Source organism: Dermacentor silvarum, chromosome 1, assembly GCF_013339745.2.
Source record: "Dermacentor silvarum isolate Dsil-2018 chromosome 1, BIME_Dsil_1.4, whole genome shotgun sequence".
Taxonomy (NCBI): Eukaryota; Metazoa; Arthropoda; class Arachnida; order Ixodida; family Ixodidae; genus Dermacentor; species Dermacentor silvarum.
In genome coordinates, this window is record NC_051154.1 from 69211929 (window position 1) to 69238470 (window position 26542).

At 49.9% G+C, this 26542-nt stretch overlaps 1 protein-coding gene across 4 annotated transcripts in view; it reads right to left on the reverse strand.

Annotated features, from left to right (window-relative positions):
* LOC119465271 (puratrophin-1) overlaps positions 1 to 26542 on the reverse strand; it is a 464152-nt gene that overhangs the window by 145113 nt on the left and 292497 nt on the right. For 3 of the 4 annotated variants that reach the window (XM_049669230.1, XM_037726072.2, XM_037726090.2), the window contains one exon: positions 18484 to 19201. In XM_049669230.1, coding sequence (XP_049525187.1) covers positions 18484 to 19201 — 718 coding nt within the window. The remainder of the gene's footprint in view (positions 1 to 18483; positions 19202 to 26542) is intronic. The other variant, XM_049669232.1, reaches the window with a different exon arrangement.

Consider the following 26542-nt stretch of genomic DNA (forward strand, 5'->3'; position numbering starts at 1 on the left):
ACCACAGGGGGTCCCGCGCTTAGTGCCGGCCGCTTTCCTCGATGGTTTCCTATCGGGGGGCGTGACTAGCAGGAGGACGCGGCGGCGCTATGTAGGTTAGGCAGGAGCCTCGCAGGAGCCGCACGCGAGCGCGCTTTCGATGACTGCTTCGGGGACCTAGGCTGGCGCCGAGTGCCTCCGGCCGCTGCCCTTCTCGGCGCGCTCGGCCATGCCGTCGGGCCGGGCTGACAGGCCGGCGCACTTACTCACGCAGCCACAACAAAGACACGCACGAGGCCGCCACTATACACCACCGGGCAAGAAAACAGGAGCACGAGTCGACAGCGCCGAAATGCCGCGACAGCGGAGGCCCGCTCGGGGAGAGAGAGAGTGCCCGTTGCGTGCACGTGGTCGATCATCGCGCCGGGCAGTGCTGCAGTGCAGCCAGTGCAGCGGCAAAATTATCGCCGACGAGCGCACGTTTTGCCACGGGCCGAATAAAGAGTGGTAGGAGAGCTCGCGGTCTCTCAAGTATAGCCGTGGGTAGCTTTCGCGTTCCACCCCTCCCGGTGAAAACGCAAAGTCGTATTAAACGGACGCCGGCATCTGAGGCCTCACCTCGACGGCACACTTTTTCGCATGACCTTCGTAACCGCGGCTGCCGTTATTTCCTCCTGCCAACTTCCTTCCTGAAGCCATTGTCGCCGTCGTAGTTGCAGCTCTATAGTCCGGTCGTTTGCTGCCTCACGGTCAACGGAGATGTGCCCACTGAGAACAGAATCCACGTAACGTATAAGTGCGCATAGTGAGACTGCGAGAGCTCTACGCAAACACGCATTCAGGAAGGCCTCTCGGCACTGTCTTCGCGCAGTGCCGACGTGCACCCCTGATGACGCGGACCCTATAACAGGGGCGTCTACCGCGTGTCCACACATAGGCAATGCAAAGGAAAGCCCGTATAAAACGAAGACAAAGAAGCGTCACTCCACGCCCCACATCCAAAGACAGGGGAGAGCAGCCGGCAGAGAGGACCGCCCCCTCTCTTTCGCGAAGATGGGGCGAGAGTCTCTCTTCGGGGCGGCCTGCAGGTCGGCATGCGCATACGACGAATCAAGAACAGTGGCAATGAACTTGGCGCAGCGTCTATTTTGGCAGTGTCTCGAGAGGATCCCCCGCCCCTCTGCCTTCGGCTTAAGCCCGGCGACATTCGGCCCTTTATAAGCTCCAACGGAGTTGTGCAGGCGCCAGTGAAAGAGAGCAGCTGTTAGGAGGGCGGCAGGGGCCCCACGCGTTGCACACACGCCCACGTTGGATGAGCCTCGCTAGCGCGGCGCTAACGGTGACACGCGCGTGTGTGTGTCCGCCGTCGTCACAGTGCCGAACTGAGCGGTTCGTAGGCGTTAATCGCGGTGGCTTCTTCATTTCTGCGGTGCTCTTTGATGAGACTGACTCCGACGCCCAGATTGCAATTCTCAAAAGCGATAGGATGAGAGAGACGCACCTAATAAGCATGGAGCAGTTGATTCCACAAGGTGGAATCGAGTGCTGCAACACTATATACTGAAGCCGCCACAGCAACAAAGGTTTCGACGTAGATAAGAAACGAAAGAAAAAAAAAGAATACAAGCAGAAAGCAATTACAAAGCATAACATCAACACTACAAACAATCGCGGTGTCGCTTTCTCTCTCTGGAAACAAACACACGCCTGTACAAAATAAGTTACGCATGTAGAGAAAGAGAGAGTTTTAGAGTTCCACATCTATTCTCGAACACATCGCCAGATTTGCAAGTTAATTGATACATCGGTTCTTTCTGATCACTTCAGTTCTGCTGCTGAACGCTAAATCGCGGGTTGGATTCTTGGCCGCTACGGCCGCATTCGCATGCAGGGGCGGAATGCAAAAATGCTCGAGCATGGAGCTTTGTATGAGTGCAGATTAAACGACTCCAGATGGTCAAATTTAATCCGAAGCCCTTCACCACGACGTCTCGCACAACCCCGTCGTTGTTTTGGGACGTTAAAACACCACCGACCAGCAAACTATAACTTTGGAAATCAGCATAGTAAAAAAAAAAAAAAAAAAAAAAAAAAAAAAAAAAAATACAGCGCACAATTTTACACCGACCTGAATGTGGCATGACATACACTACCGCTTTGTGCAACAATTGCTACTCTGCATAGAGCTGCAGGACGCACTGAAAAAGCGAAACAACCGCCCCGACCAAATAATGGATGGTGTAATCTCCCTGGCGTATGCCTCGCTGAAGGAGACGCAAGCCGTAACCCGAGTCAAGTTGGAAGCCTCCTACACCACCCGTCTACGCACGTAATTTAATGCATCTTCCGAGCGGCGTCGACCTCTGTTCCTAAATACGGACGCTGGTTTTGGGTCGGCAGCGGGTCGCAGCATCAAGATGATTCAGAAGGATAACAGAGCAGACGTCAGCTTCGCCGAGAGTAGGGAACAGCAGCGGCACCCGCGGAGGGATTCCGCAACGAAAGGACTGTAGCAGGTATACGCACCGGAGAAGACAGACCCGCTGCCTCAGCTCCCATTGCCTTCCCGTAAGGAATGTCTTCACTGAAAACAGAACTATCATTGTAGTTATAAAGCTATAGCTGACTCGCGCGTCCATTCGAACGCGACTATTCGTACTTGGAGCATGGTCAATGCCTGATAAGCGACGCATTTGAACAGTGAATGAAATGCTAAAGTCATAAACGAATTTTCTAATGCCGCTATATGAATGCGTTACAAAAAGCTGAAGAAGCTCCAGAAGCAACGAACAATTCAGTCGAATTTTATTGCTTGCGCGGCATCCAGTAATCTACTATATACATAGTAGATTACTGCGTAATTGAATATATTTTGGTATACTGCCGTTACTACAAGCAACAATTGACGATTTCTTTTTGTATTTAGTTACGATGCGTTGGTTGTAAATCTATATACATTCAACATGGCAGTAAATATTGTGCATTATAATTACTGCAATTTAGAAAGATAAGCAGGGCAAGTAGAATTCGTGCTGTCGCAAGGTCTCAGACCCTGTCGCCTTGCAGCAAAGCCAAGTCATTTAATGGGCCCCCTCACCAGATCTGGCCATTTTGAGCTGACAAGCGCAGTGCATGCAATGCGCGCTAACGATCGTGTCTGCTAAGTATTACATCCCTAAGCGCCGCGGATAGAGCTTAAGTTTCAAATTAAACGCCGTTTGCCCTTCTTGCGGGCGCCGCGCTATATACCAGCCGGAGAGTCGATCGACACCAGTCGCACAAATGCGCCTACGTACATGGCAGCGCTGTGACGTCACTCGCAGTGACACATGACTTCGTGAATTACTCAAGGCCACATCAGTTATTCGTTTAATCTGTTGCTTCAATAGACGAATTAATGTTTCCGAGAAAGAATAAAACATACAAACCGAATGTCTGCCTGTTTCTGTTTTATTTCGTACCGTAGCAAGAGAGATGTATTTCCGGTTCGTCTGCTTGTTCCCACGTCGTGCCGTCGCGCGCGCAGAGAACGAAACTATGTCATGTTCTAATGCGTTCCAGCACCGCGATCATGTTCTTTCATCCTCTCGCGTCTGCCTCAGTGGTCGTGATTGTGGCACTGACTTATACCGATAATCAGGCGTTCTCGTGCAGAGCGCGCAACATCGTCCGCTGCGCGAAACGAGACAAACGCGACGCGTGCGCGATCGTCACCGGAAGTAGGCCACTCAGTAAAAACGCTAGAGGAAAAAAAAAAGGAATTAAAGAAGAAACGCACCAAACAAAACGAACGCGGGCTTGCGACGTAGATTTCACGCGATCTTCAAACTTCGGTATGGGAGAACGAGGGGAAGAAATTTCGCTTGCGAAGGCTAGACGGGGCAAGTGGAGAGAGTGACTATGTTAGCGGTGACGCTCGCCTCCTGAAACCATTAGTACGCGGCACTTCAAACATTTCTATCTCTGCTATTAATGAACTAATTTAAAAATTCTTGCGGCAGAACGCTCTTTCTTTCAGAATAACGAGAACTATAGCGCGGTGTACTTGAACTAAATAGATTTAAATGCTGATTTGATAAGTTCTGAATGACAATGAAACTGGGGCAATATAAGAAGCCACCAGGATAATTCTTCGATATGTGAATGTCCTTTCGGCATTCAGTTTCATGCTTTTATGGAAATGAGGTTACACCAGCTTTATATTTCGATTTCTTTAATCCTGAGAACCGGTCGACTTCTTACTTTTCAGCCTTTCCACGTGTAGGGATAGGCAGTAAATATAGCGTTTCTTTTCAAGATAAGAGACTCTTTCCGCTAATCCACCTAATTCAGCACGGCCGATAAGAGATAACGCTCTTCCTAATTTCCCACCTTCTTTGTCATGCATGCCGACAGGCGCGGCGGACGACCAAAGTGAGCTTAACGCGCTCCTATCCTTTCGGCATCTCATTTCACTCATTATTTTTTCTTAAAATTATGGAGACGTATGTGTAAAAAAATAAAAAAATAAATAAAAAGAATGTCCTGTCACATCCACAGACGAAAGGAGAAATGGGCTAAGCAATAAACCGCCCTACAAAAGTTTGTTCAGCTGGTAGATGGCGAAGAGCGATTTTAGTAGTCGACGCCTTTTATGTGATGCGCAACGAGGCCCGTTAGCGAAAGAACAGATAATCCGCAGTACGAGTCCACAAATTGAAACGTGATATAACGGCCTCGTCTCGTGCCCGACATAAACACGAAGAACCAGCCTACTGCAGCCGCATGCGAACACTGTGCGGCTAATGCAGCGGTCAACCGCCACTAACGATCAGTCGCTCATCGGGAGGAGAAAAAAAAAAGTCATTTAAAAAAGAGCCTGCGTGTTCGCACCGAGATGAAAACAAAGGGGGCAGCCCGTTTCTCTTGGGAGCGTGAATATCGCGTAACCGAATTTTTGTCCCGTTACTTTATACTTGTGCCTTCTTTCCTCGCAGTAATAGACGCGGCGCGCGTGCCTGGTCTACCGCTCCCGATTTTTTTGTCCGCACTACTCTCGGACGCCGACTCGCCGAGTGACCGCGCGCTCGGGAACGGGTTTCTACTCGGGTAGGAGGGGCGTTCCTCGGCGATGTATCTCACGTGACAACTTACAAATGAACGCCCGGCTGACACAACGCGCTCTCTATACAGCGCCGAAAAAGCCTTGAAAGAAGGCCGCCAAAGAGGTTTCTGGTCCGAATACCAGACCGAGATTCGGTCTCCCGATAATCAACTTAACCTGTTCATGCAGAAGCCAATTAAGGGCGCGAGAGGAAGACGACACCCCGAGCGATGGGGAAGAGAGAGAGCTTTCATCGAACGGTCTGCTCCCCCCCCCCCCCCCCCCCTCCCTCCTGCTGACCAGAGGGCAAACGCGGGATGGTGTCATCACGCGGCCGCTTGGCGAGCCTCACGCTTCCTGCACGCATGGACACCCGTTACACTTGCGCGTTCTCACAAGTCCACGGGAGGAGTCTAGCGGATCGGCATTGGCTCAAAATCCACTGATTCCTCTACGTGGAATACCAGTCGCGCTTGATAGTCTGAGAAAGCCACAGGAAAACGGCGTCAGCGTGGCAGCTTATACTCGAAAGAAGGTCAGTCGAGTCGATCGCAGATGACGCGCCTCATTAATAAGTTTTATGTCTCTCTCACAAATGGTAAGACCGGTGCCCATCTTAAGGCTACAACCTGCCCTTTAAAATCAGATCAGTAACGAATAAAGCAGATGTCTCGCTTTTACTCTGGTAAATCAAATCAATTTTATTTTCCTTTGTTACAAAGGAAGGGGGGCACCGCATAAAAGCTGCTAAACTAAGCAGCTTGATGTGGCGGCACACCATAACTGGTTAATACGGTGTGTTAATGCGTGTGTGTTATAGGACGGTGCAGTGACTAATAACATAGTTGACATTGATGCTGCAACATTTCAGAAAGTACGAAGACGTCAACCTAACAACATGGCAATCGCTATAGTACGTGAACGTGGCTCATGACGTACCCCAGCAACGCCTTCTCAGTACTGAGTATGCTATATAAAGCACGAATGCGCATTGTGCACGTAAAAACTTTACACGTCGCCCTCCATGCTTGTTTCAACACGTTTTCCAAACTGCGACTGCGTGCTTTCATGAAAGAGCGGTTGATCGCAGAAAGTATAATTTGTGCACTCTACTGATCAATCTGGCTCCGGTTGCAATGTCACCTGCTTTGTGTATGGCTACTAGTGGTTGAATATTCTTTCAAACGACCAGCCAGCGCGGCACAGCCACAGCGTACAATTTCCTTAGTGCCCTTATAAATAAAATCTCGGTTGACGCATTAGGTAAAATATGCGTATTTCGACGAAGGCACATTTTAGCACATGATCACACTGCAGGCTGCGCGCGTATACAACACGAAAAGGGAGAAATTTGCACGGAGACGCGTTACAAAAGAAGGGCAACCACGTATCATGCAAAGCCAAAAGATATAATGAATGGTGCATGAAACTCAGTGCTGTACGTTGCATTCTCGTGACACCACTTCCAGCGTCGAGCGAAATATACGTCACCTTAATGAAACGCTTTAGTGATACACCAGAAGCCGGCTAGTTTAACAGTATCGAGTAAATAGCCTGACCTATAAACAGGAAACGGTGCACAAATATTTATATTGAACGCAGTAAGCTATACATTCCAAGAAATAAATGACCCCCGCCACGGTAGCTAGCATAGTTCTTGTTATGGCGTTGTGCCGCTGAGCTAGTCGCAGGTTCGTTCCCGGTCGCATTTCGATGGGGGCGAAATGCAAAAACGCTCGTGTACTTAGATTTAGGTGCACGTTAAATAACTCCAAGTGGTCGAAATTAATCCGTAGACCCCCACTAAGGCGCGCCTCATAATCAGACAGAGAGAGAGAGAATTAACTTTATTAAAGGTCCTGAAGGGGCCTGGGCACCCCTTACAGGGGCCGGCCCGGTGGCTCCGCCCATGTGGGGACTGGGAGTCGCAGCTCGCCAGCCACCTGTTGGGCCTTCTGGACGGCCTGGTGTTGAAGGGCCCTGTCGGGACAGTGGTATCGGCGCGTAACACCCCAGAATTTGGTATAATTAATGAATAAATAAATGTAAAGAATGAGCCGCGGGAATGACCAGCTTGACCAACAAACAAGTGAACATACGTGCTCGTCGAAATCCGTAAGGGCTGTTATTTCACTAATTGAGAAACGTCATAAGGTAATTCTATCCACATATGTATTCTGGGGTGGGCCCGAGCGTTTGTCGATTATACGAACGAGTTCAGAAGATGTGTAAACATACGAGGAATTTATGTAAACAAATATAAACAATTGTGCTGCTTTCGCTTGCCGACATGGCCCACTCCCTTTCATAAGATAAAGCAGGAATGTCCGGTAAGGAGAGTTTTCGCCGTGTAATCCGATATCAGGGATGGGCAGCGCGTGGCAACCGGTTTGGCGAAGTTACGTTTCACGCCCAACTTGAAGCAAAACGTTAAGACCTTGAGGCAAAGTACGTTATGGCGCGCAGCAGGTGCCACTGGACGCCATCTGCGCTCGGGTGTATAGCGACGAAGATGGCTCAGATAGTGACGTCGACGATCCAGAAGCACAAATCTAAAGCGAAAAGGGAGATTCCAGGCAGCCAGCAAATGACGCAAGTGTAGCGAATGCTTCGGACAGCTTTACTGCCGTATTCAATATATGCGCGCGGGGCCGCCGGCGGCCCCTCTGACGCCCGTGCGCGATAGAGAAGTAAGAGAGACAACTACGCAGAGAGAAACGCCGCGCGAAGCAATAGATCGCAGGTTAACCCAGATTCACGAGAATACGGCGCTCCGATAATTGTGCGTGGGCCGCGCGAACGGAGAAAGGACGGCTGCGCGGAGAAAGTATAAGCAAAGGAAACAAAGAAACGAGACGGGCGTAAAAAGGCGATCGCGGCGAAGTCGCGGCAGGAAATGCGACCGTGATTTGACGGGGAATTCAGCAGGCGTGCGCGGGTGGCGCAGCGCGTCCCACTCGCTTCGAGGTTGTCGAGAGCGCGCGCCGCGCCACTCGCTTGTCTACGCGAAAGCACATAATCGCGTGCGAGCAACAACCGCGCGGAGGAGTGGAAGGACGGTGCTACAATTTTCTCGGCCCGCTGCTCCTCGCCGTTTGCTCTCGCTGCTGTTTTGCTTATCCGCCGATTCTGCCGCAGAGCGGTCGCCGGCGAGAATGCCAGACTCGCTTTCAGCGCCCAGCGCAAGTCGCGCCCTGGGAAGGTGAGAGCTCCGCGGGACGCCGCTACGTGCGCCGTATAAATTGCCGATACTGTTAAGCAGGAAATTCTTGTTCGAATGCGTGAGCGCCTCGGACGCACCAGCATCAGAGGGCGGTATAAGCGCTGTTGTAAAACGCTCCGCCGGCTGCGCGGCGGCGTTGAACATGCATGGCTTGCGCAACCCGCATTCAGACTTTCCCTCTTCTCGTATGCTATCGCCTCCATCAGACAAAACAAAGCGAAGAGCAACAAGGCACCGTTTGCCGAATTGCAAAAATATACGGAGCAAACGTCGATTTAGATTTACTACCTGTCTCGATAGTTTTGGCTATGGAAAACCAACGAGTCGGACGATGACCAGTGATTTCCTCTTCACAATTTGCACGCACTTGGCGTCATTATTTCGATGACCCGACATAAACGAGGCGCTTTCGAGGTTTCCTTCCCGATACAGAGTGCTTCCCAGACTGCTTCTCAGCCTCTATATGGGACACATATTGGCAGCCCATAATTGTCAGCGATGGTCATAATCATATTGCGAATTCGCTTCAAAATCAGCGGCGATTGATTGTCTTAAATTTCCTTCCGCAACTCTTTGAAAATTGCTAACGGCATTTCTTGAATTACTTCAATTCTATGAACACTAATGCTCGCACAATCGATTGTCCCGACTTTTTAGATACGAAAGTTGAGATGTTTGGTCACTGAGAGGGTTGGCGCGGCTACCATCGTGCCGATCGAAAGTCACGATATAATCTGCTTCATTCGTCATCACCGAAAGAATGCGATTCAAAAGACTACTTTATTATTATTATTTTTTTCACTTTTTTTCTGAAGTTAAGGAAGAATCAGGTAGACTCTTCAGTTTAAGTCATATATCCTCTCGCGAGAACTGATGCCGCGGCAAGAGCGCGGTGCGCAACAAAATAAACCTACGTTTGTTTTCTTTTTCGGCAAACGTCATTCTGCCGCAGCTGGCCAGCCTAAGGAAGAAGAGGCGGGTCGGAAGCGTCGCTCGATCCGTGCCCACATCGCGTTCCCGAGAGAGATCCAAGCGCGCGTAGCGTGCGCACGGCAAAACTGAATACGAAAACGCCACCCAAGGGCACGCACCTCGTTACGCGGATTCTGCCGTCGTGGAGGTTTGCCCCGCGGCCCCGTACGCTGCGCTGGCGCGTACGCGCGAGTATGTAGGTCGCCGCTTGAACAGCAGCGGCCATTCAGCCGACATTGGCGACGCGCGCGACTCCGGCGCGCACTTCCTGTGGGTATACACACAGCGGGCTGCTGCTCATTTCGCTGTGATTGCGAGAGCGCGGCTCTGTTTGTCTTTGGGCCTGGCAGGCGTCCACGACGCGTCGGTCGCAGTGACTCACGCCGGACGCCGCGCCTCGTCCGCACCTCTCCCGCGTCGTCGCAAATAAGCAGAAGCACTGCGACAGCTTCCCACGGAGACGCCAGGTCGGCAAGGTTAGCGCCACACACGGCACAGTCGCGCGACGAGCGCATAAGCAAGGACCGCCTGCGTTCACTCTCTCTCATTTTTATATCTTGCTGCTTTCTTTGAGCGCCTTTTTTTATTTCTTAAGGACGCGCGACGCTTGCGCAAAGGTGTTTGGCAGAGATTTTGGACAGACGCGAATCGCGCGCCTAAATATGCGCGCGTAAACTTTCCCTCGACCTTGGCTTGCTCGTATAGATGTTTACACAGTGAAGAAGAACGTTTTCAGGGGAAAATTTGCAGCCCACAGGTGAAGTCCGCAGCACGAATTCTCATTGGATGCATGCCAAGCACGACGCAAAACAAGCGCACAGAAGTAGCTGCATGACGAAGATGGAGAAAAGATGAAACCGAAAACGCTCGATCCGAAAAACGTGCGACCTCCTGATAGCGTTGCTGGGACGATTGCCGCGTACATTAAGCTCGAGCCACATGCTCGCGTCGCACCGCTATATAAAAGGCACACACACGCGCGCACGCCAGCTGAGCTCGGGCGGCGCACTTGTGGACGGTGCCTCCGCGGCGGCTGCTGATGTGCGCGCAGTCTTTCGCGAGCGCACCACGCCAGGGGAGGAAGATAGAAAATTGCACCCGGGAACGGTGGGGGCTAAAAATACAAAGCCATTAATTACGCCGCAAACAAGCATCATTGAAGTGCACAACGTCGTGTAAAATTGGTTTAGCCCTGCCTACCGCGAGCGGTGCGTGAAAGTGGGGTGGTGCGTGCCTGTAACGACTGCGAAATTGCCGCAGCCTTTCCTTACCCTCACGCCAAAATTATTCGGCGGCAAAAACGCGGCTAGGCCCTGTCGATGAAGCGGCCCGGGCGCTGGAAAATAATGAAGTACAACAGGAGCGGCGCCCGCCACAAGCCTTTTTTCAGTTTCTGTTTTTATTGGCCGATGCGGGCGCGCATCAAGTGGCACAGCACTGGGCAATTACCGAACCCACGAGCCAAATACGGACACCCCTCTCTACTTTCCCCCAACTTCGTCCGCCCTCGCCTGCGCTCTCGCGGGCAGCTGTGCTTAAAGCGCAGTTCCTGCAGCCAATGCGACGCGACATGCATGCTATATACGGTGGAGCACTTTATGCTTAGCGCGTACGACGATATATCGGAAGCTTGTGGTGGTCTAGATATTTGACGATGAAAACGCGCAACATGTGACCGTTAGCAGGATGCCACCCTACAAATCTGCCTGCGGCAGGAGACCACAGTCCAACGAAATCTGACAAGCGCAATCGTATACGCAGGCTGGTAATTCAACTCGACTATTGATGTAACGTGAGCTAATGGCACTCTAAAATTGGCGCACAATAGATTTGCATGTAGAGCGATGCATATAAGCAAAAAAAAAAAAAATGAAATGTATGTCCTATCTAATTTTCCTTCTGGGCGGTCCTATGCGCAGTACGAAATCCTAGACGTTGCTACGTCTCAAGCAAACAAGCCGGTTGGATACTGCTATGAACGCCTCGGCCATTTATCAAGAAAGCGAGAGAGAGAGAGGAGAGAGAGGCGGGGAGGTTAATCGGAAGATAAACAGAAAGGGATAAGGGGAGACAATTACAATATAGAAAAGTGCACGCAGAGAGCCAGAGAGAGAGAAAAAAAAAGGAAAAAAAAAGAAAAGCAACATTTTTTTTAAAGTAAGCAGAATAAGCGCTTGTCAAGAGCGGCACTCATGAACGCCGCGCACTGGGCTTCTCATGTCAGGGCGATTAAGCCGCCGTATACTCTGTCGGGACACAATTAATCACGTGCTTTTTATTTGAACTCTCGATCATCTTATCCGCATCAGTATGGGGCGTCGATCCATTGAAAAAGAAATGAACGATCACTGCTACGCCGGTCAAGCGCCTATTGAACGTCAACTTCAGTGATTAATGATACGCAACTAAGGAAGAGCGTGCCATGATCATCCTACAGGTGCTATTCTTAAGATGTTCCTTCTCTCTCTCTCTCTCTCTATATATATATATATATATATATATATATATGTATATATTTACTTCAGGAGAAAGTTGTGGCGAGTCGTGAGCCATCGTTTTCACCGAGAAAAGATCGCGTACAAAGGTGACGCGATCGCGACGTGCTATCTACTAAACGCACGCATACTCGTATATGATTGGTCGATTCGCTGGAGCACAGCGAAAGCGTGAAATCGAAAGCCTCATCATCGGCGAGCAGAGGAAGCGCCCCGGATGGCAGCTGACGCGTGTGATGCGGTCGGCAAGAGCAGTGCAGTAAAGACAGAAGGAGGGGGCCCGAGGGGGGCCGGGCTATTTTCATGTTCGCCCCCTTTGGCGCCTAACGTATAGGACAGCGCTACTGCCATTGTCCTCCTATGCTTATAGCCGTGAGAAACGAGAAGCGTTCGATTAGAAGCTATAGTTTGCACCAGTCGAGACTGTGCAGAATCTCAGTTACCAACAGCGCACTTTGCGCAGTAAAATTGAGTGTAACCACTGCTGCGATGCTTTCCTGGTCGCCTATTTCTCAGCTTTCGGAATAACGGCGGGGATATGACACCGCAGTATAGATGTGATGAGTCAGCGTTTTTGACATTTCTAAACGCCATGTAATAAAGCCTTCTTTCAAAGTTCGTCGTCGTCGCGTTTAGCGACACGGTTGCCGGTAGAACCATGCAAGAAAGCCGGAAATGATTAGAATCGAGGCCACCTGAAGTGGCTAGCGAGGTGAAAATCTGTTATTCAAACTATAAAGTTTTCTATATATATACAATAATTACTAGAGGGAACTGGCGCTGCGATCGTTCAGCCATCATGAGAATGATGGTTAGTGCACAGATTTATTTGGTATATGTGTTTGTACCTTCGTTTACTACACTTTATCTGCCTTCACATTAGACTGGGAAGGATTAGGAGTGAGGATCAACGGCCAATATCTCAACAGCCTTCGGCTTGCAGATGACATTGTCTCGTTCAGCAACACTGGAGATGAATTGTAACAAATGATTGAGGACCTTAACCGAGAAAGTGTAAGATTAGGGTTGAAGATTAATATGCGGAAGACAAAGGTAATTTTCAATAGCCCATGGCAAGAGAACAAGAATTCATGATGGCCAGTCAGCCTTTAGAGACTGTGCAGGAGTACGTTTATCTAGGTCAGTTACTCACACCGGACTCTGATCATGAGGAGAAAAGTGGGTCAGAGAGCCGGTAAGGGACGAAGATTAGAGGAGAAATGGAAATCGGCGTAAAAAAAAATTATGAGAAGGCACACGTCACTATCACAGCCTGGCTCGCAGGCCCGCAGACCGCAGGACGCTAGCTAACGCTAGCTGCCTTAAGCGCATATGTATACGTTGTGACCACTGTCCTAATGGCCTTTGTTCTGACAGTGGCTTCTCCTGCCGCTCTACTTCCCTCTGTGCACGATAGCGAACCAGGTGCAACCTGGTTAACCGCCCTGTCTGTCCTTCTCTCTCTCTCTCTCACTTTCTATGTCTCTCTTACTCCTCCAGCTTATGTAACTGTCTGAAGCTCAATGAGGAGTAGCACGACAGGAATCTTACGGGTATCATGCGACTGCATGGTCCAATCACGAAAGCACACGCGATTAAGTCGTAGTTTGCGTCGCCTGCACGGGAAAATGAATTACAATCTGACCATAAAGGAAGTGCGCGACAGGGGCACTGCGGCTACTTTTGTCCCTGTCGAACGGCAAATAATAGTTTACTGCCCGAACATGCCAGCACATATGCAAAGCCACGTAGGCTCAAGTCAGCCGCCGCACCTGTCTCCGAAACGGCGTCAGCAGCTGCTATAGAAGAAATTAAACAGACAGTGATCCGCATAACTCGATGTATACTGTAATCTGTAGACACAATGACAAGGCCACAAAGGCCGAATTACAGACACACGAGAAACAGGTCACCTGATGCCGGCAAGCTATCTCTCTCTCTCTCTCTCTCTCACACACACACACACACACACACACACACACACACACACACACACACACACACACACACACACACACACACACACACACACACACACACACACACACACACACACACACACACACACACACACACACACACACACACACAAAAGAAAACTTCCTCGGCGGTAACTGAAATATACACGCGTACAGGTTTCACCCTATGCATCGGTGTAGACATCTTGAACCCACTGCACGCACTATATTGCCCGCATTTCGGTCATAGCAAACGTATACTGTTACGTAAACACGCAATTCTATTTATTTATTGATGATGTTGCTCCGCGTCACGCTTAGATGGTTTCTACGCAACACCAAACAAAATATAACTGAGGCCCAGGGCTTGGGCACGAAGGCATGCAGTGCGGTGCTGTACTGGTGTGGTGCTATAAAAGACCAATGCGACATCCAAGAGCCCTTGCTATGGTGGAATGTTTTTCGTTTGGCTTTATTTTATCGCCGTTTTAGACTTGTCAAAACATTTAAACATTCTGACAATAACTAAAGTGTGATCACGAGGGGCTTCACACTTAGCTAGATATAGGCATGTCGGTGTATACATTCATGGAGAGAGTTACTACAGGTCCTTCCAGCCATTCGTTACGTAAAGTGCGTTTCAGCGGAAGTTAGCAGTTGTACACAGCGAATACAAGCAACACGAAAATCTCGTTCAAGGCACACGGATACACAAACAGGAGGGCTGTTGCGATGCTGTATTCAACCGGGCAGGCAATTAAACATCTCCCTCTCGTTTTATGTATGTGCATTTTTCTTGTATCTTTCTTTCTCCCCTTACCACTTCCCGAGTGCAGGGTAGCAAACTGGAATTCTTTCTTCCGGTTAACCTCCCTGTCTTTCGCATCTCATTTATCTCTCTCTCTCTCTCTCTCTCTACATGACGGCGAAGTGAAGTTATAACTTTTGAAAAACACCCGTGTCGTGAACTTGTTCACACGCATTCCTTATATTAAAATCATCGTTTAGGGGTTCATTTTCTCCCCAGGGGACGTGGATTCAGGTAGACCTCTAAGGATGGTTTCCTTGTGTAAAAGACGGGGAGGAGGAAAGAGAAAAAGGCAGAAGGCAGGGAGGTTAACCAGAATAACGTCCTGTTGGCTACCCTACACCGGGGGAATGGGAAAGGGGAACACAAGGATGACAGGGAGAGAAAGGAGGGAAGGAAAGAAAATCGCTCAGTATTGTATTTCATCTAATTTCGCAAGTCTATACGCACACTTAGTAGAGTGTCACAAGAAGCCGAGCGTTGATATTTCTTTGCATGTGTTCCCATAGTTTCGAAGCCTTGCTAGCTCAATACGGGCAGAACTACTTTATAGCTGGCTTATGCTGCACGAATATGACTCCCCACAATTCCGATGATGTCTAAAACATGGCGACTATGACGCGTTTCTGGCTCCTGCCAATCGCTTCCGGCGCTTGCAGTATACAGAAAAGCCCATCTTGGTAAAAACAGAAAAGCCTTGCTTAAGGTACAGATATGCATTTCAGCTGCTTCATTTTCATAACTACCTTACGTCTGCAGAGGCGTGGACAAATAAGCGCAGGTGGCATCGGCAGATTGACTCTTCGCTTGCTCTCCCTTTATTTAGAGATTTATTTATTTAGGTCTTGCTATTGTTGTGGAAGGATAGCCAACAAACGGTTCATCAGGCCGAGGCGGCAGCGTGTAGTTCTCCATTCACTATGTTCGCGTTACGTTGCCTGAAATTGGTGAGAATCGCGTGCACCGTCATGCTAGAATGAGCGAGTTTCATGCGTCTCGAGCCGGGAAAGCTTCTCGCTTTTCCAGCGCAATTTTAGGCTGCGCAAAAAAATGCCACGAAGGCCGTCCAACTGAGCGGTCACACACCCGCAAAGCGGCGCCGGTTTCTAGGCACGAAATAAAAGCCGGCTGCACGCGGTGGAAGAAAGCCAGAAGCCGCAATAATGTCTCGCCTGCTCGGGGCCTCTGTTCAACAGTTCGCGGGCGCTTGCAGCGCGATGCTTGAATATTTATACGACACCGTGCAGAGTCAACGACAAACACGCGCCAAGAAGAGAGAAAGCAAGAGAAAGTTAAAGGAACCGAAAACGCGACGCTGCTTGCGGCGCCGAGCTCCGGGTAATATTTTGCCCAGAATTTGTACGCTTAAGTAGTTTCCCTTTATTTTTCCTCATCACACGCTGCGATCACAAGAGCCGTCGTAAATTCTGAGCAGGCGTCATCTAGCTACGCCGCGAAAAACCAGACAATGACGGCGCTTTAAGGGCTTTCTTCTTCCTGTAAACATAACCGACTGCTCGTGTCAGGTTCACGTGACACACAGCAAAGGAAAGGAGGGCAAAAGTAAAGAGACCAAAGAGTTACGTGCAGAGCCCGGTACACCTACACCAATTTTTTTTCTTTTTTGCTTAAGCTTCTCACATCATAAAAGGAAACGTGCCTTTGACAACTAAAAGTCGCATTCAGCGCTGATTTCCGCACCTCGATTCAATATCAAAGAAGTGTGAGTTCCGTGACCTGAATATCGTTCGCCAGCAGCGTGCCCCGTGGTACGTTTAAACATGCATACAGTGGGGGCAAATGCGACGAATTATATATGCAAACACGGTAGGCCGCAGTATAGACCTTTTGCGAACCATCTTTGCTGAATGCACAAGAACTTCAGGCGCACGATTTGTGAGCTTGCCACAATAACAACACACAAGAAAACTGGAACACCGTTGCTGCGCCTGTGTTATAGCCGATTCCCTTCCAAGAGGAATTAAGGCGGCGGCACAACGTAACAATTCGATTCCGATTATTTTACTTTTCGTCAGGTCGTGCGAACGGTGCTCCTACGCTATCACCAGGGTCGGACGGTTGCTGAGCAGTCAATGGATGATAAAAAAGCAATAGAAGCGAGCGAAAGAAATCGTTGCATTATACCAGCCTAATTTGTAGATTTCTCCTCCCGCCAGCCTTCCGCCGCCCTTTTCAGCTAGGAGGCCATGCAGCCGTATTCGCGGCAACACAGCACTACAAGGGAACGTTTGTCCTGCGCAACAGCCGGCCAGAATTCACCTGCTGTGCGCGCTATAACATCGAGGACAGCGCCTGCGCGCGAGAAAGCGCGCACGAGATCTAGATTACGTTGCTGATAAACTCGTAAAAAAAGATCAAAGTGGCCCGGCTTTGACAGTAAAAATCGAGCAGTTCGCCAAGCGATGTCTCTGCAGTGCAGTGCGCTGTTTCGCTCCTTTTGCTGGTGCCCATGCGGAATCAGAACGGTCATAAAAGAGCCGACGTTTATGAGAACGGGTCGTAGCCTCGGGGATTACACGAGTGCCTGCGCAAAAACGGTTGACCTGCATAAGTTCTAGTTATCGCCGAAAAAAGAGACTCACGCAACTCGGCATTCACGTGCCACTGTATGTCGACCAAGGAGGAGCTACGCATAGAACTATATAGATATGTCGTTCGCCTGTCGAATAAGATTACCGGCGCCGATACTGCTTCTTTAAGAAAGCGTCACTGAACGCAACCAGGTAAGGTCACACAGCCCGAAATAACTGAAGGCACGTCTGGCTCTCTGGGTTCACATGTGCGCCACTTCACGCAAAACGAACAAAGACAACGAGAGGACAAAAACACCCCATAAAGCTGGGCGTCGTTCAGACTAATGGTGCGTGGAAAGCGAGCGTGCGCACGTTCAGGAAGTTGCTGCCAACTACAGCGCTGCTCGGGGAAAAGGCAATAATAATATTAAAAAAAAAACCGGCGAAGTGAAGCATAACCAACAGCATTTCCGCGTTCCTTAACATATCGGCATAAACAATTATTATAATTAAATTATGAGGTATAACTTCCCAAAGCAACACACGGGCTACGGGGAGACAGCATAGTGCACCCATCCAGAAGTACACAAGCCTCCTCGGGTTTCGCCTCCGTGAGAATGCGCTGCCGCGGCCAGGAATCGAACCTGTGACGTCTTGCTTATCAACAAAATGGCATAGCTACCGAGTCACCTTGGCGGCACGGCATAATAAAGCTTCGCGAGTCAGAGAGAGAGGAGGCGCTCTTTAAGGAAACCTGGAGAGGTTCGCGTGACTAATCGCCTATAGCATGTAGATGGGAATGATGAGGAATGAAATGGTAAGCACAGTTCACATCACGAGCACAGAACACGCAACAACACGCAACTTACAAACTAGAAAATTCCGAGACATCTGCAGGCACCACGGTGTATCTACTTTCTAGTCGTGCAAGTGGAACAAGCATTCCGCCCTCTGGCTCGCAAGCTATATTGTGGCGATGCCGAGGACAATGCAATATGAAAGTTCCTAGCGGTGGTCCAGAAGCACAGATAGGAGTCTGAAAACTCCAACGTATGGAATTTATGATCATGACTCTGTTCGTGCTCGTTCTTAAGATAGACAATAGGCTATGGCTAAAAAGGCGAAAGTGTGTCTCTTAAGATGTCACTGCATGTGGATAACCCCAGCTGTTACTAAGCGTTGCATACTTGAAGAAACCCCTCCGTATAATCACCCCCCCCTCCCCCTTTCACCACATGCAGATTTCCATTAAAAATGAAATTATGTTAAGAACCTGAACACTGGGCGCACCTAAGTGCGCCCGTAGAAGTATGCTCTGTAGCTCAATAATACAGCATTCACAATGTTCACACATCAAAACGAGACCGATATATAATCGATTGCGTTTTGATGAAGTCTCGGTGCACTGAATGAAGTAGGGAATTCGTTTACCTAACTCACCTGGAAGCAGCATTCCGGCCCAGGAGCCTTCCCTGGACGAGGAATCGTCGCTCGACGATGGTCCGGGATCAACTCCGGAGGACGCACTCGTCCTACGGCTGGCGGAGTCGACACTACAGCCGCTGCTGTTCTTGGAACATGGGCAAAGGCCGCCCGTCGCCTGGTCCTTAGCAGGTTCGGCGCAGCCCGTCGGGCATTCACTGTCGTTCGCGTCGTCGGGCTGCTGCTGCTGCTGCAACGAAGCGTGGCTCTTGCAGGGGCAGTTTTCCAGGCGGTGCCCAGAAACCCAGTTCTTGTTGGCCGCCAGCAGAGAGTCCCACTCGATCCTCTCGAGCCCCCGCTCGACAGAGACGAGCAGGTGCTTGAGCAGAGTCACCAGCTGCTCGTCCGTCTCCTGTCCCGAGGCCGTCCAGTCCATGGCCAGGAGCCGCCCGAGGTCGTGCGCATCGATTCTTCTGCTACAGAGGTGGCCCAAGTCGTCGCGGTACTTGAGCACCAATCTCGCCGCGCCGGGTACTCGGGCTGCGTCCTCGGGACCAACGGCGGCCGTCAAGTAGAAGTCACCGGGTCGAAGCACTGAGGAGTCGAGCTCGCACAGCTGGATCGCCACCCGGCGGCTGAAGCAGAGCGGCCACGCCTGGTGGCTCTGCAGGCCAGGGCAGCCGGGGCAGCCGCTGTCGCAGCACGCTCCGGGCTCCGGGCGCGCTTTCTGCGTGAAACGAGACAGAACCAACGTTGCACTCAGAAAGGCGCTCAAAAGGGCCGCCAGTAAATCTTGCCACAGGTGTTTCAAAGCGCTAAGAGAACGATGAAATTGGGTCGCGCGAGCGCGTGCACTCGGACACAAGTGCCGCGCGGCCTACGTTGGAGTTGCATTATTATTATTATTTTTTCTTGCTTTCTCCCTGCTCGTTCAACTCCGCTTCCTCTCGACGAGCAACAAGCCAATGTGCATAACCGGGTCACTCATACGGCACAGTTAAAATATATTTAAATTAAAACACCTAGAAGTTTCATTCATCCACTTAAAACAATAAAATTTCTATTGAGAAAATTCAGCGAATGCCAACCTTAAACACCTAGATGCGTTGCAATATAACACATCGAACCCAACAAACAAGGTCGTTGAGGCAAAGTTCGCCGCCATTCTCAGTGCGCGCACTTCATTCTTTGGCGCAGGAAAAATGTCCTCGTGCAGTCCGTGACTTGAAACGATAAGCGCAACAACTTACCGCATCACATTGTAAGCGCATCAGCAAAAACGCGCGCGCCAGCGTTATACGTATATACATACAGAGGCAAGAGGGCCTCGAATGACATGAAACGGCCTGCACGGGGCCCGTTAGCGCGCAGGGAGCAAAATAAAGAAAACTATACGGTGGCGTATGAGCAGCCTCGTTGGTTAACCGGAAACCGGACCCGATAAATGAGCGAGATAAGACTCGTTGCTAGGTCAGCCACTAGAGACCGCGCGTATGCGCGCCGTGCCTAACAAGGTCCTAAAAGGGGTGCAGCAGAGAAACGCAAAGAAGGAATGATGACGCTCAAGGATAGGGAGCTTGGCTCCATATAAACCCCGCCGAGGAAGGACAACACACTGCTTGCTTTTAAACAAAAACGGCAGTGGTCCGCACGCGATATCCTCGCAGCACACGCCCTCGCGGCCGAAGCACGCAAAGGTAACCGGCAGAAGCAAAAACCGCATGGACAGCAATGAAAACGGCGAGAGAAGCGGGTCGGCCGACGGCTGCGCCAGGAAACAGTTATGCTACTTATGCGCGCAGTAAATGAGTGCCGCGTGCGTTTGCTAACGCACAGTCTACCACCTCATGGCTAATCACCATTAGAGAGAGAGAAAAAAAGAAAAAATAATATACAGCCCGACGCAGCAGCTATGGCACTCCGCTACTGAGCACCTGGTCGCGTTTGGTTCCTGGGCGCCGAGAAAACCACACCTCGATACGACGGCAGTGAGGCACAAAAGTATAACGAGCGAGCTTTGTGCACGTTGTAGAACGACAGGTGGTCGAAATCAATGCGCAGCTCTCCGATATGCGGCGTCGATCGAGTGTGGCCGACGCGGTGCTGCTTAGAAAGAAACCGCTCTACAAGCATAGACGTTTCATACACGGAAAAGTCCTAATAAAACGAGTTCAGTCATACGTGAGTACCCGCTATCAAAGTGAGAAACTCTTTGATGTGTAAAAATGAATGCCGTGCATAAGCGGGATAGCGACAGATTCAATGGTCGCAGGAAAGAAACACAAATAGGAAGATGAAGCGCTATCTCTAAACCTAAAATTTAATTATGTTCAACTAGTTGCGAATATTTCTTGAAAATGTTTTGCGGTACGAGGAATGACATTTCGCGCACAGTGGGAGACTCGTATTAAACCGACACAGGTCGAAAGATACACGTCGATAGCAAGTGAATGCATCGAAACGCCCATTTCGCAAAGGTATGAGAGCATCAGCCGCACAGAAACATCTACGAATAATATTGCAAAAGCTCCGCACCGCTCCTCCCACAACAAAGAGTGTTTAACGTCGAAAAGCAAGTAGTCAAATCCTGCGGCAAAACTAGTCCACAGGTACTTCACGATGATGGGAAAGCCCTCGCACGCAGTACAGCTTAGTTACCGCCTGTGCAGAGGATATAGGTATTCCCAATTTTGTATAAGCTGGATGACACAACGGTAACGTATCGTGATGCCTGCCTCTGTAAACGTTCGTCATCTCAACGTAACCTGCCTGTCATTATATAAACCTGTTCCTACAGATAAAAAAACAAGAAACGGAACCGATACGCGATTTGCTAGTTTCAATAGTTCTTGCGCACATATATGTGCCGCTGAGCCGCATGAGAAGTGCAATGGGACGCCACAGATCGGGTGCCGCCGTTCCCCGACTGCCCCTCCCTCACCGCACAGCGCTCCTTTTGATCTTCGGTTTACTACATAGAGAGAGAGGGGGGTTAAGGAGAGGGGGAACGACGCGGGTTGGCCTGGATGGAACAATGAAGAGCGAACATGAGATATGGCGTCTGAAGCAGACAAAACCGCCCATGGACCTTTATATATTTTTTTTTACGGGCCTAAATAAACAAAAAAGTGAAAATGCAACCCATGCAAAGCAAATAAAAGGAAGCCCACTGCAAAGCAAGAGACAGGGCTAAAGTTACACTCGCGAGAGACCTTGCCTGTTCCCACCGAACTCGCATACGGCCTTCAACAAAAGCAGTGCCTCTTGCAGGGGTCAGGTTCGCGGGAAAGCATGAACGGGGGCCGCCTACTATGCGACTCACGGAGACGCCTGATTGGCGGAGCGTGTCTGCGTCCAGGCGCGGAGCCGATCCGTCCGTGACTTGAACTGTGAGAATTGCTCCGCCGCTGGACAGAGAAGAACGCGGGGTCGCAGACAGCCTCCGGGGACCTGGCCCCCTCTGGGAGGTTGGCGTTGCATACCACATGTCTGTCTGTTTCTCTCTCTCACACTCACGAACACGCGCGCGCACGCACTTGGACACGGTAAGAAAAGAATCGCGATAAAGTAAAGAATTTGAAGAGGGACAAAATCACAGCTCGTGCCTGCGTATGGGAATCCGCGCCACAAATACCTACGCGAAAAAAAAAAAAAACAATTATTATTATCGTCAACCGCAAACAAAAACAAAAGATTTGAAGCCGGGTTACAGCAACTTTCTCCGGACGGAGCACTACCAACGTCCGCCTGCCTCGCAAAGAAATGTTTTCAAAGTACGTAGTATAGGTTTGTCTTCGACTTGAAACCCCCAAGCGCGTTTAAGTGTTGCGCACGCTCATTTGGAAGTTATGGGCACTGACAGGTATACGTGTAGTGGCGGCCAATAAGATTAGATATCCTGTTTAGCACCTTTTGAGCCAGCCAGCTTAGCATAACGGTAACAAAACTAAGGCGAAAGATGGAGGTGCTCTTCTCTCTGTGTATACTCTTTACGGAGCGTAACCAGCAGTCGCTAAAGCCCTTGTCAAATGGAGAATATCCCAGTGGAAGCGAGCACGAAAACAATTAACGCTCTTCTACTAGCGCAATACCGGATGGTTCAACGGCATCCGGTATTAGCATCCGCAAATGAAAAGGGTACGTGATTTCACACTATGGGTCAGCAGCACAGCGAGACACCTTCGGCCGATGATACACTTACACAAAAGGACAAGTCGCAATAACGTTGTCACTCGCACATCGAAGTGCCGGTAACGGCGTTGACGCGCAAGGAATCTCAACGCTTAATAACGAAACGTTGGTCTTAATTGTCAGTTAAGATGCAATCCCAACCACACTGAAGGCAAGGGAAAATGTATGCGAATTAACTCATACTTATCACAACAAAAATGAACCGAGAGAGCTGAATAAGTGCGCGAAGAGGGCATAACTCTTGCAGGCGCGAGAATAGTTTCAGAGGGCAGCGGCAGTACGCGCGGGGCTGCTCTATAAAGATAGCCATCACCAGCCGCAACAGTCCAGAACTTTCATCTCTCTATCGAAGCCTCTCGCAGTGCGACGTCAGGGCAACGGCCGCGTGCTCTCTGGCACCTTTCATCAGTTCCTCCCATCTCGGAAAGCGCCGCCAACGGTAATGACCCCTTCCTTCTTTCCTTTCCCCCTGAGGCCACTTGCGCAAAGAAGAAAGGGCTATATAATAAGACTGGGTGCCGCGGAACCAACAACCTCTGACTCGGCTAAGAAGGGCGTGTAAGCCAGTGGAGAATGAAGAGAAAGAAAAACAAGAAAGGCTCCTCCAATTAATGCAAAACAAAACCACACACACCAGGAAAGAGGAGTGCGCGTAGGGCGACGTTCGGAAGCAGTGCGTGTCGGCCGGTGCAAAAACCTCGGGCACATGCCCAAAGTGGAGGTCGCCTCCTTTCGGGGTCTAGCGGATTTATTTCTTTCGCGGAGGAGATCGCTTTGTTTGAGCGTCCGCGAGGGCCGCGGGAATGAGGCGGCAGCGCGCGCTGAGTGGCCCGCCAAAAAGGTCGGCGCCGGGGCCAAAGAACTGTGCTAGCTGGCCGCCCCCCCACCCCTCGACACGAGGCCCCGGGAGGCCGCGATTCGGCTGCCGCTCTGGCACAATGTCAAACATTCTTGGCCACCAGGCACCCGCCCACCCAGTTTCGCGTCTTCTCACGCTTCGCCCAAATGCCACCCCGCGTTCAGCTCCTCTTGCTGATATTGTTTTCCTCGTCTGACGTAACCGGCGGCGGCGGCGGGTATACCTGTTTCACCCATCACGAAGATCATGACCAAACGTGGGCTTGCCGGCGGCCGCCTTTTCGCCGTTCACGTCAGAATTTCTTTTGTCCTCCTTTGCTATCGTTTGGCCAGTGCGTGCAGTGAGCAACGACTGACGCGTGCGAACTCAATTTGCCCAGTCAACATTGCACGAGACAGCTTTAACAGGGCATACCACGTCTCCTGTCTTGATGATTAGGACTGCCACCGCTCATCCAGAAGCGCGAGTTCCTTATTTTAGAGTAGAGGAGGAATGTGTGGTGATCACTTGTCAAGTCTATTGGGAAACTACTTTCTCACGAATAAGAACTAGGCGAGCTAGAATGTCGAATGATATGGCCTACGATTCGCTTTTAGGAGCGCTTTGTATTAATAGTTCAGCACCGACCAGCTATTGTTAGCCATGGCACATTGAAATGGCTTTAGATTGTTGGGTTAGTAGATTATTGCAAAGATCAAGGAACAAATCATATATATATATATATATATATATATATATATATATATATATATATATATAGATGCACACACACCACTGAGGTGGCTTTGTGACTATGGCGTTGAGCTGCGGAGCACGAGGTAAAGGGTTCAATTCCCGGCCGCGCAGGCCGCATGTCGATGGGGGCGAAATGCACAAAAACTCTCGCGTATGCCGTGCATTGTGTGTACGTCAAAGAACCCCAGGTGGTTAAAATTAATCCAGAGTCCACCACTACGGCTCATAATCAAATCGTTGTTTGAGCACGTAATACCACAAACTATAATTAATTTTGATTATTACTCTTTCAGTTAACGATTCAGCAAGAGCAGTCATATTCACTGGTACGCTAAAGTTGTTATAAATCTAATTTCTGTATGGCCACTGGTCACTAATAACAAAAATCGAGTCCCTCGACTACGCCATTCTTCTCGTTCAGTTATTAACAGAATGAGCGATATGCTATAGCGTGTTTGTAGTGTTGTGAAATGTGACTGTATATATATATATATATATATATATATATATATATATATATATATATATATATACCACGTTTTCTTGGGGGATACGGGAAAACAGAAAGAGAAGAGGGCGCTGCAGAGTTGCATCTATTTATACTCCAAATTAATGAAATACGCGGATAGATACCGCCAGAAATTGCAACGTTCAAGATCACGCTCAGAAAAAGGGCAGAAGGGCAAAAAAGAAAACTTGGCCCACGTTGCTACACTTAATTATATATATAGCAACGAATGCTCCGCAATAGGCGCCCCACTAGCCCTGGAGGCGTAAACGATTTAGACATAAGCCATAGAATATTAACGCAATGCCTCACTATTGTTGACAACGGTACACGCTGACACGTTTGTGAATTAATGTTGCCGCAGTACTGACGTAGGAGGTATATTGTATAGCAGCGTGTTGGGAACTGGCCGGCGTTTCGCGAGTGCCTCAGCGCTCGTACTATTTATATACGGAGCGCACCTTTTGTCTCCACAGCCACATTCACTTGTCGAGAGTGGCGAGCGTCCGTGTTCACTGCGAGATACTGTCGCCGAACGGCAGGGAAAATGGTGCTTGTTGCCGACCCAATTCTGCATTGGCCGAGTGGCGAAACGTTATGTGTGCCCTATACCATTATACGGGACAGGCCTTTTTCAAGGTTTGCGTGACAGCGACCGACAAATCGACAGGCACCAAGCAACAGTCGGCCCCCGCCACGTTCCCAACGTGACAGAAGCTATCGTGGGCGCTGCGCACGTAGATGCAGCGTATCACGTTCTCTTGACTGAGGCCGAGCGGACAGTCGTTTGTGCAGTGCAGGCGCATCCCTGCCACGGCTGACTGCGCTCTCTGCAAGTACGTTCCTGCATGAGGGTCCTACATGATGGGTGCGTTAACGTGAACGAGGTCAAAGACTTCACGGCACAACGGCATGACGAGGTCCATGCGTGTGCACGCGGCATTCTGTGAAAAAGTAAATGGGATCGGCATATTTCATTAGCCGCCCAAACATTTCGCACGTGCGCGAGCCGCTAAAGGCTTAACAGAAAGTCTGCAAGTCCCAATGACACCAAAACGCGGTAATAAGCAGTGAACATATCATTGTAGTTATAGAAGAACTCGGCGTAGATCTGCAATTTTCGCCATGCATTATTTCCGCTAGAACTCGGAAGATACCTGGGTCCTGTAGCTTTTTCCATCCGCCATGGTTGCTTAGTGGCTGTGGCGTAGCTCTGCTATAAGCCCGAGGTCGCCGGATCGAATCCCGGCCTCGGCGGCAGCATTTCGCTGTGGGCGCTCATACTGTGACACTATACGGCATCACAGTATGCGCGATCGGCGTCAGCAAGAGCTAGACACCAATTTCGACGCCGATTTGTTTAGTAATCTTGTGCACGGGAACTGTGCGCAGCTATATAAGAAAGCACCACGTAGCCTTAACTTTGCCTTCTAGAAAACGAAGTTTCTTACGCACATGCGGAAAAGCGTGTGCGTGCCTTTGTGCGTGCGATGACTTATCGTTATTACATGAGTATAAACGAGGTGTTGCCGCCTTGACGTGGCTCCCGACTATTCTTTGTCCAACAAAATGGTAAAACAGAAGATTTAACTAACCCAATAAAGTATAGTCACATAAAATGTGGGCAATAAAGTGTGGACTGCGAGATCGTACCTCTCACAGGTCGCCACTACATCGCAGAAACATCACGAGGTTTAAGTCAATAAAGAGGCACAACTATAGGTGGACATTCGGATTAAGTAGCGATCGATAGTTTCAGAAGCACGGTGACCATA